This window comes from Cryptotermes secundus, unplaced genomic scaffold (assembly GCF_002891405.2).
Source record: "Cryptotermes secundus unplaced genomic scaffold, Csec_1.0 scaffold2042, whole genome shotgun sequence".
Taxonomy (NCBI): domain Eukaryota; kingdom Metazoa; phylum Arthropoda; class Insecta; order Blattodea; family Kalotermitidae; genus Cryptotermes; species Cryptotermes secundus.
In genome coordinates this window covers 458179-469451 of record NW_019743681.1, presented here as the reverse complement: position 1 = coordinate 469451, position 11273 = coordinate 458179, and the positions used below count along the sequence as shown (strand labels likewise).

The 11273-nt window shown below is 38.0% G+C and overlaps 2 protein-coding genes across 4 annotated transcripts in view; one reads left to right on the top strand and one right to left on the bottom strand.

Moving 5' to 3' along the window:
- The window catches only part of LOC111874296, a 36505-nt gene extending 30979 nt beyond the window's left edge, over positions 1 to 5526 (top strand). For both annotated transcript variants that reach the window (XR_002844526.2, XM_023869675.2), the window contains one exon: positions 5425 to 5526. The gene's annotated coding sequence lies outside the window, so the exon portion shown is untranslated. The remainder of the gene's footprint in view (positions 1 to 5424) is intronic.
- Positions 1 to 11273, bottom strand: part of LOC111874295 (protein patched) — a 120284-nt gene that overhangs the window by 12220 nt on the left and 96791 nt on the right. For both annotated transcript variants that reach the window (XR_002844525.2, XM_023869671.2), the window contains exons 15-21: positions 10213 to 10383; positions 9614 to 9926; positions 8454 to 8608; positions 7417 to 7671; positions 6526 to 6852; positions 5533 to 5675; positions 681 to 780 (exon numbers count right to left, since the gene is read on the bottom strand). Coding sequence is in view for 1 of the 2 variants with exons in the window: in XM_023869671.2 (XP_023725439.1) it covers positions 681 to 780; positions 5533 to 5675; positions 6526 to 6852; positions 7417 to 7671; positions 8454 to 8608; positions 9614 to 9926; positions 10213 to 10383 (1464 nt within the window). In the remaining variant the exon portion in view is untranslated. The remainder of the gene's footprint in view (positions 1 to 680; positions 781 to 5532; positions 5676 to 6525; positions 6853 to 7416; positions 7672 to 8453; positions 8609 to 9613; positions 9927 to 10212; positions 10384 to 11273) is intronic.

Sequence of the window (11273 nt, the reverse complement as noted above, 5' to 3'; positions counted from 1 at the left end):
CATATTATAAGGCAAGGTTATAAAACCACCTTTTAAGATCATTTTAGTGAAAGTTTCATGTTCCTATCTCATATAATTTAAGAACAATGATGAATAAATCATTTTCGAGCAAAATTTAAATGGCCGGCTGAATATATTACCACCGGAGAGAAGGCCGCAGAATTTAAATAACCGCGCGAAAGGGTTAATTGTAGCTACGACTTGTAGGTTGTTAAATAAACCAATTAACAATCTGAACGTTGTCTTCAGTGGCAAAACACGTTACAGTATCAACAGCATTTGTCGACCCTCCACTGAATCTTTTCATTGATTTGTAAACCTTCCCCTGGCTCATATAGTTCTTGCCATACTGAACTGTTGTGCTTTCCCCACTTTCTCTAGTCTCTGCATCCTGCAAGCTCAAAAAATTGTTCACAAATCTTGTTCTTAGGTATGTTCTATTAATCAAGCAGCCATATCAAAGTGTCAACATATTATAATTACTAAAGAACAAACAGAACCAACTAGGTTCAACTGAAAGAAGATTCATATTGTTTGTATCTACCGTTATTTTCAATGCTGCCAACATTACTTTTGAGTTAAACTGAACTTGCCTTTCTCCCTTGTATGTTCATAAGAACAGTAATGGGTTTTGGGATGATTTACTTTCCTGCTGTTAAAACTATGATAAATTTACTTACCTCAGCAGCTGGTCCTATTAAAGACAGCAGAACTGGAAAGAAGACTAGTCCAGTAAAGAGGCCCACCACTACCAGTGCCAGCAATACATAGAAGAAATATCTGAAACAGAAGACAGTACCATGCATGAACAGGGGGTGGACTGAGGGGATTTTGTTCCAGCATCTGATTACTTCATTTGGTGCATTCAGTAGCTTAGTCTGTATAAGAGTGAGTGTTGAAATGATCAGTGATTTATGAACTGAAATGGAGTGGATAGAGAAGTGGCCATGTTCTAACTTTAGGTACTGTCCTGGCATTTGCTTGGAGGAAGTGAAAGAAACCCACAAAAATCATCAGTCAGGATTGGTCTGTGGGATGAGATTTCAACCCCCAGGCCTACAAAACATGAAGCAGGAGTGGTAACAAGTTAACCATGACATTCACTTAATTACTGCTTCTGTGCTAAACTTGGTCTCTTGCCTTACTCCCCTCAGATGTTCCTTGTATGTTTTGGTTCCTTAGTTCATTTAATGACACTTTCTCAGCTGTGCAGATTACATGGGAGGATGATTGTGAATTATGAACTGGGAGGGATGTAGTTCAAAGGGAACATATTATTATGTCATAAGACAGTCACTTGTAGACAGCCCTTGAAAGTGAATAAAAGGTAAAAGGACACTTTGCATAATTTGAGCATAGAATAGGAAGTATTAATCATATGCATATTGACCTAAAAGGAGTTTTAGAATGTGGCATCTTATCCTGCTTTAAGAACAAATTCTTGTGTCCCTATTGCACAGACAGATTCAGTTTGATAGGAAATATGTTTTCCTCTGGAAGCCCTGACTTCTGTAACATTAGAACTTGTAACAGAATAATGGTCAAGTACTGTGTGTGTGGCTCAAGTTACCTCACAGGCTTCTCCACTCAGCATTAACTTCTTCCGGCACTCTATATCTCAGAGATGAGTGTTCACTGAGTTACAGGCTTGGCCAGTATTTGCCCCTGTCTACATAAGGTGTAAACACACATTCACTTCCCTGTATTATTTGGATAAAATGAAGATACAAGAGGCAAGGCCAGCTGTGCATATAGCCATGTAGGATGACCAGTTCCAAAGGTGACCAAAGCATTTTCATAAATTTTTTGCTGATAATAATGGTGTATTTAGAAGATTGCAAATTAATGGAGGGTTAACTTAATCTTACAAAATCATGAACATAAAAGTCTCAATTATGAGCACTTACCCTTATCAACCAAAATAAAAAAATTACGAACACTAAGATAAAAATTATTATTTTTTAATTTAATATGCTGCACTAGATATCGCCACAGAATTACTGGATTTGCTTTCAGAGTCTGGAATTACATGATACCTCTACTATCTATCACCTGTACAGCAATTTGTTGGCTCCACTGGATATGTTACAACAGGTTTAGCTGTTCACTCCCCATGTGTCACATGTCCCTTTGGTAATCCAATAGCTGCAGATCATGTTAAACGTCTTGATAGTCGAGCATGTAACAGTGTTACTCAGATGCACATCCTGCTCCTGTTCTTTTGTTTCACAGGTTCAGTGGGACAAGATCAAAATAATAGTAGACTGGGCTTCATTGTAGGCACTGCTAATGGTTGCACACATATTTCTTTTAATAAGTCTTGTTTTATGCTTTCCCACTGTTCATGTTTTGTAGCACTGAATGGGAGATGAGTGTGAATGATGAATTCCATAAGGACATGGAACAAAGCAGTTTTGGCATATTTTATTCACATGGCAAAATAATTAAAAATATGGACATTGCAGCTCTTGTCTTGAAAGTCTAATATTTCTGTGCCACAGTATGTGTATGTATGTAGAAAATATATGCTGAAACCATGGTCCGAAAAATATTTCATGTCTTCTTTCCATTACTGATTTTCAAAGTCAGTGGAAGAATTTGGATGAATAATAACCAGCATCCTTGTACAGGAATTATTCTGCTATTCAAGAAATACCAAGCTGTTAAAGAAACAAAAGGTTCATCATCACCACCCCCAGAAATGTGTTAGGGACCTATTCTGAACCAGCCGAGATATTTTGGGTGTCTTTTGTGAGCAAAATGCCACAGTAAGCATCAACATCTCTGCTACTCTTTCCTGCACCAGATGATATAACATCCCACAATTTATATACATAAGATTCATTTTAATATTATCCTCTGATCTACACCTTAGTCACTGAGCAGGTTAGTAGTCTAGTAGTAATGCTGTAAATTTATATTCAGAAGGGGCCGGGTTTGAATCTTGACTGGAACATTGGATATTCTGAGGTGGTTGTGGTTTTCCTCAGTACCCCCAAGCATATGCACAGATGGTACTTGAACTAGGCTAATGACCACTTCATTCCAAGTCCCTTTCAATTCACTATTTATTAATCATCCTGTCATTTGATGCTGTACAGTCTAGATACCAACAGCATGGTAAAATAAATTACGGACATACTCCTCTTTCTAAAACTGTGTATGCCCAAGCCAAAATAAGACCCATAATTTCATTACCTTAACAATACAAAACATAGCTCCAGTTGCCTCTTGAGTCACCTGTCTGCATATTCCCTTCAATAGTTTGGTGCCTTTGACAATTTAAAGTGATAAAAATGTATATTATTGTGTTTCAAAATGCCATGAATGTTAACCACAGCAGGATGCAATTTGAGAGTGCATTGTGAAGATAATCATTTAATTCCATCATATCTGAACTAAACTAATTTTATCAAATAGGGGCTTGGGAAAGCTCTTCTCTATCTTTTATGTAACTGGAAGATTCATGATTATGAAGAGTACACTTTCCTGGGGTATAACACTGTGCAGATTGGAGACAGCCCACTGTTTCAGAGGAACATATCTCCCCCATCTTCAAGTTTGAAGGTTAAACCAAGAAAGAAACTAGCACAGCCTGCTACTAGCTTCTAGCTTCTGCTGATTTCATTCCTGACTCGCTCTTTGACCCTGAAGATGGAGGCAAAATGTTCTTCCGAAACATCAGTCTGTCTCTGAACTATGCAGTGTTATAACCCTGAAGATTGTGGTCTTCATATTTGGCACCATGAGCACCTCAGACACAACATTCATGATCAAATCGATGACAGCCCACTGCAGAGCCCTATCATGAGTCAGTTTCATCCAGTTCACATCCGCTCCTCATACGTTAAGTATGCCTAAGTCTACAAAGTGGTCTCTGCTCTTTATGCCTTGTGAAACGTAGAAGCTGTCAGCACTGAGCTTGTTGAGCAAGTTGAAATGGAAGCCCTGGCTAGTTAAGCAGCAGTAATCTGATCTCTTGTGTAACTTGAGACAGATGCCTGGGAGCAGTATATGAGGTGGTCCTGACAGGTGTGCCACTACAGGCACTTCTGCAGATGTTATTTCATGTGGCTAAACAGTTTATCTGCTATTACAAAGTACGCTGTGGTTTCTGTTTTTATGAAGCAGCTACAGGATGACTCTGGGGTTATTCATCATCTTCATTCCACTGATGGTATAATGTAAATTGGGTTACTGATTAAGTTTTCTTATCTTATTCTTTATGATCCATTATCACATTCCCCCAGCCATCTACACCAAAGTATCTCCAAAATTCTCTTTTCCCTTCAGATTCTCCAACTAAATTTTGTATGTACTTATCATCATCATGAATCTCAGAAGTCCTGCCCATCTCATCCCCTATGATTTAACTCTACAGTCAACTCTGACATTTACTGTGATGTGTTGAGACGCTTGAGAGAAAATGCGCAATGAAAAAGACCGGAACTTTAGTGCAACCACAACTGGCTCCTTCATCACGGCAATATACCTGCCCGCACGTCCCTGGAAGCCGCAGAGTTTGTGACTAACAACAGGGTTATCGTTCCCCATCCTCCCTTCTCACTGGACTTAGCCCCTGTGATTTCACTTTGTTTCCAAAATTGAAAATGAAACTGAAGGGATGACGTTTTGAAACAGAGTCTGACATCCAAAGGGAACTGCAAGCGGTACTCGACAACATTAAGGAAAATCACTTCCACCTTGCTTTTGAAGCATAGAAAAAACAATGGGATCGCTGTGTACGTTCCCAAGGAGACTATTTTGAAGAAGATGGCAACCAAAATTGAGAAAGTTAAGCCAACATTTCTTCTGTGACCTAACCCAGGAACTTTCAGATGTGCACTCAGTAATGCTAATTAAACATAAAGTGTAACCCCCATTTAAGATTTCTTTGGGAAACTGAATTTGAATAAATGGAGCAAATGTAACACAGATTATTAACTTGGAATTACTGAAACTGAATGTTAAAAGAGGAAAACTTTATGCTGAGGACAACAAATGCGGGTTCCATTGTATCTTCAACATGCTTTAGTTTCATTAAAATCATTTTACTACTATGAATTTTTTACGATATGATCTCCTTTGTTACTAGCAGATCTATATATATACATATTATATATGGTTAAATTATGGATGTCACTTAGAGCAGTATTTGTTATAGGCCTCTTTTCTATCAATGGTTCTCATCAAGAAGAACTGAGACAGACTTGCCTCGACTGACATCCATTGCAGTGAGTAGCACTTCTGCTTTGTATTTAACTGGTCCCTGGTTTTAGTTCATTACTCCAGAATATGTCCCTTACAAAAATTAGGATGTCTACTTGTCAAAATAAGGAAGTGCAGAGTTAAGGACAAGACTCAACTGATTCACTAATTGAACAGTCTCTCATATTACAACAGCTTGTCTGTATTATGTTGCAGGAAGCAAGCTTTTTGGTGGAACAGTTTAATGAAAGGAAGTATCAGCACTGTGCTGTCAGATGGTGTAATGGAAGCCGAGTCGTGTATGCTGTGGAAATATGATCTTACCTGACAATGAAGTCAAACTCTGAGAATGCCAGCATGAAGATGCCAAGAAGTGTTGTAAGGGCTCCGTGAGTGACTGGAGCAAATGTGTGCTCCACAGCAAGACGAATCCGTCGATCTCTGCATCCTATACTTGTCATAAACCCCTGAAACAAAAGTCATATATTTATAATATATGCTTTTATTTCTTTGCAAATAACTTATTATTTGGGTGGGAAAAAATTCTGTATGAAGAGCATGAGCAATGGAATTCTTTATCCTGTAAATTTTTACATTTGTAAGTCTACTGATTTTTAGAAGTTTGTGATGATGGTACATCAGTACAAATATTATGTTTCTGGACATTACCCACTGTCCTGTCTTTATCTAAAAATACCGTCCAGTTCATTTTTCAAAACACAGCGTTTTGGAGACAGGATTATGTCTGCCTCTTCAGGTAAAACCTACTCAGTTGGGCTCAATCGATAGAGCTAGTCCGTCTCCGGACTATTTGAAAGAGTATTCTCTTCTTCACTTTTATATACATTCTATTTATGTTCTCTCTGAGTAAGGGTCAAAATATAGCTATTAAATGTGTTTTAAAAGTGAACTGTTGACCTTAGCCATACAACATCAAAAATCAGCATTAGTAATATTTTTGTGGGAAGCTGGTGGCATGTGCTCATGCTCTAAGGCATACTGATAATTATCAATATACTCAAAAAAATGGTTTTATGGCACATAATAATGACCATTACCATATTAGCCTGTCACTGGATTGTACCCAGAATCAATTCAATGTGTCACTCTTTTATAACATACACCCAAGCTGCATTAGTCTCTATGAAGTCTCCCAATTGAAATGTTTTACATGTTTCTGGTTTCACTAATGTATACTAACCTCCCTAACCTAACTAAACTTCTTTGTCTTAAAAATTCTAACAGTAACAGGTAATAACCAAAAATCATATTTCTATATATTTCAGCTGCTGGCTTTAGTCATGTTCCTTCCCTTACCAGGCATATGTGGACTGTGAAATGAACACCAATGCCTACAGCCACAATGAGTAGGACTGCAGGTATTGCACTGAGCTTGATGCCAAGGATTCCTATGACCCCTAGCAGCTGCATTACCATGGCTGCCAGAGCCAGCACCACCAGAGTAGCAGCCCACAAGTTGAGCAGCAGCACAGCCATGACCAGGAAGACCGCAACCAAAGCACAGAGCAAAGCCAGCCCCAGTGACTGGCGTAGGCCCAAGTACTGTTCCCAAAACAGGAACGGGATCCCTGAAGGGAAATTGGGAAGCCCCCGCTCTTCAAATTTCTGGCACAATAACCGCACCTGCAGATGGTATAAAGCTGTGATATTATAATGAATTCCACTGTCACATGTATCTTGTTTCTACAGAGATTTCTATGAATGCTGCATAACCTGTGCAACTGACAAAAGATCATGAAATAAATTAAGAAAGAAAAATCTATAGCCCTTAAATGGTTAAGGTAAAGTTGTTTCCTTAGCCTTAACACTAGATGGAGGTCAGTGCTTCATGTTGTATCCACTTTACCTCCATGAGATAGGCAACCCCATTACCCACGGGATGATGGCTGGGTGGCAGTCTCCACTTGTAGCAAGCATGAAATCTTCTGCCTCTGCCAGGAACTGAACCCTGGTCATCCAGCCCATAGCCAGTTACTTTGCTAATGTAACCCTTTTCATGTTGATGGAAAACATTTGTAGGCTCTGGGCTATTTTGTTCATAAAATGATAAGAACACAGAATTTCTGTTTTCAGAATATGGGCTTAAAAATTAAGAGATTATAAAAAGATTGAGATCTTCGGAAGTTTGCTGAAGAAAATTTTCTTTCATTTTAAAGATTTGTTAACAAGTGAAACCTTATCATATACCTGCGCTATAAGATGTATGATGTGCTGCGTGTCTCCCAAACCATGCAAGTAGAAGGGCAACTGTGTGTATACCAGAGGCGCAGACTTGGGGATTTTCAGCTCAAAATCTTCTGCAGCATGATACCAAGGTCGTGGTTCTGGGTGCAGATTTCCCTGTGATGCTCCATATGCCCAAGCATCATTAGATGCCCAAGCACTGAGGTAGTTGTAAAATGCTTTTGGATTAATGATTCCCTCTCCATCTACCAGCCTAACCTGCAAAATAAAATACCCAAGTTCCAGGATTGTGTTCACTAATGTTCAGTCTGTTTGCTTCCATTCAGGACGTGCCTGATTTTAATCTAGGCCAGGTTGTTTTTTTGTGATTTCTTCCCCCCAATTCTCCTTAAATAAACCACACTTACCTCTTTTCAGATCTTTACATGACTGCAATTCATACTTTTCCTCACATCTCATTTAACATTACATAACCAATGCAGTTTAACAAACATCATTAAATACCCTAAGAATCAATGATTTGGTTGTGCCACAATAAATGTTATAAAACAAATGACAACTTTCAATACTGAAGTAGTGTGGAGGCAGCACAATTCTTAGAAATATCTATTTTGACAAGAACAATTGAGAAAATGTTAAAGATCATAAGCCAGGCTTGTTTAAGTTCCTGAAGAGTATTTAACAAAGTAATGATTAACTATGATTGCATAAGGGATAGGGTCTGGGAACCTGAATAGTTAATTAACTGATCTAAAAATTACCTGTTTTTATGGAACCTAAATATTCATAACCATGTTCACAAAAGCCCACCATTAGATCCTACCCTGAAACACCTGAATTCAATCTGTACCTTGACACTGTTTGTCAAAGACTTGTTTTAGAATTATCTTGCCCCCTCCAATCTCAATAATTGAGAACAAAAACATTTTAAAGATAACTTTCCAGAAACATAATGCAGAAGCCTTTGTGAATCATGGCACCACAAATATGAGCTGCAGTTGCTCCATAACACTTGTCTACACCATCTTCGTGGATGTTACCTGAGTGACAAGTGACTTGTCAATGGGGTTGTCAACATGCCCAGTCTGAACCAGCAGTTTGTAGGCAAGGATCCCCTCATCCGATGCATTAGAGAACCATCGTTCCTGTTTTATGCTTCCCTGAGACCAGTCTCGGTCAAATGCTTTCTGTAATCCTGTATTTTGGAAAAGATATAAAAATAACAGTAGTTATACATCTAAAAATCACAGTTAAAGTAGAAAAAGCTGAGCTGAGTGAAAGAGAAATGCATATCATTCTGCTGTAACACTGAAATGACATTCATTTAGAATCAGTAACTGCAAGTTTAAGTAAAATGACTGTATGTATCTATTATCTAGCAACTCTATGATGACCTAAGAGGCATTCCACAGTTTCGTGTTTGATGCTGTTCTTTTGCTGGAGGAGTAAGCAGTGAAATGTTTGCAAAGAAACAATCTGGATATAAATTTTTCAAAGTTAACTCATAAACAATAAATTTTTTGTTTATACCATCATGCTTATGGGAGGTTTTGTTACTTCCAATCTCATCTTTGAACTCAGAATTATAACTAGATGAATGAAGAGCCAATATCTAAAATCCTTCCAATAAAAGGTTACTTAAATCATACAGATCACCAGTACAAAACTTAAGTAAATGAGGTTAGGGTTCTTTATATTTATCATTGAATCAGTGCTACAGTACTCTATGGAAAGAGAACTCCACAAAACATGGTGTAAAGACTGGGAGTGTAAATATTGGTATTAGTGAATTGTAGAAATCCAAAGGCAATGTTCAAGCAGCAGGAGATGGGTAAAATGAAGAGAGATACAGAACACAAATCCATGGGGAAGGTGAACAGCAAAGAAACTGGTTTGATCCCGGAAGTGAAGATGAAGGGGTCACCCACATTCTACAATTTTACAATTCCCATTTTAGATTATTATTATTCTTGATATCAGGGAGCTTGCATATTAAATTTTAATGCTAATTCACACATGCACAACATAACAAGATGACAACTTTCCCCTGAGCCCCAAATTTCTGAACAGGCACTATTTTTCAGTTTTATGACAAAGCTTACAGAATGGACAATTTGGGGCACTTAGGAAATTTATTGTGTGAGTTTATGTCTATAATTTATTGCTTAAAAAGTAGCTTTCATGTCTCATAATGTCTTACCTATCAGCCAGTCTCTGAAGAGACTGAGCCAGAATTCTGGAAGGCCACCATCATCATTCTTAATAATGTTTGGGACACGCATGAATGCCTCATGATACTCATAGAGTAACTTCTGATTGGTTGGGTACTCAAAATCTCCCTGTGTCACAGCATACATGTTATAGAACCCAAAATATTGGCCTTGAGCACTGAGGAATGCATATTCATCTGTGTTCTGGGGGACTATGTCAGTGAGATCAAGGCCGTCGGTAACTTTTGTGATTCCCCACACACTCCCTGCTAGTATCACCACTAGGGTCACCATAGACACCACCTGCAAGCATCACCATCCACATAATGTATTAAAATTACTGCTGTTCTGGAATACATTAGTCAGAAAATGTTATCAGCTGTTAACATTCCTAGAAGGTGGTAGAAATTCTGTAAGCTTTAGAATCAGTACTTTTCTACAAACAAGTAGGATATTATGACAATTGGCTTTCAGTCATGAAATATCAGAGAGCCAATAAATTACAGAACTGAGTTATTTTTCTTATACACAAATATCTCTTACATGTTGTTAAGCAAGACTGTATATGTAAATGTTGATGCAAGCATACTTTCACGGGTGATTTTGTGATGAGAGGTGCATAGTGTGTAGCTGCTAACTTTGTGAGGGACCAGCCCCAGCACTCATGCATAATGTGATGTCCACCACAACCTCCAACTGCCCCTTGTCCCTTTTCAAGGTCGACTGTCAGCAGTTCCCTTGTAGATCCTACCCAACATTCCTGTAACAGGATAGAATTACTATATATTTATGATCTGTATCACGCTGTTCCATATTAGAGGAAAAGTAATACAGACCTTCTCACAGTACACACACAATGTCTTAGCTGCTTCTCAGTCTTGTAGCATTTAACAATTTTAATGCTATGTTATTTTTATCATATTTAAATTTCAAAGTGGGATAAATTTGATTAACCATTTTGGCTTTCAGTTTCATTCAAAAAGAAATAAGTCGGCTACAAAACTATTCAATCAGAGACTGAGAGTGTGGTTCTTACAAAGTAGGCAGTAACTATACTTTCTAGGGGTGACAGTTTTTCTTATTTACTGTAGGAAACCATTTCAGTGCCACTCTCAAAAGACCCAACATATGAAAACATTTCTACTGAATTCCATACATTTTCTAGTTCTAACATTTGTATTTCCTGCTACTGTTAACACAGTTTCTCACCTCTATCACTAGGTGAGCATTTGTTTGCAGCAGTACAAAATGGTGCATATACTGAATAAAAACTGACTTTTGTACCATCACTTTAAGTAATCTTGGAGTTTTAAGCATCAAGAGAAAAGCCAAAATTGGTTGCTCATACACTCATTACCCAAGCAATTATGTCAAATGCTGTGTAATGTTGTTATGAGTGCAATGAAAAGCAAATGAACAAGATGTCACAATATTCACACAGTGTCGTGCTTGTAATTACTATGCAACTCTAGCAGTTGTGGCTTCAACTTGTGTTTGGTTGTTATCCCTGACAGATTCTTTATTGACTTCTTTCAGTATTGAACAGAAAACCTTTAAACAGACCATGACTGGATACTTCTTGTATCCCTTCCAAACTTACCATGCTCACATGTAACTTCTGAATATGATTCAACATTGTTGGGTACATTG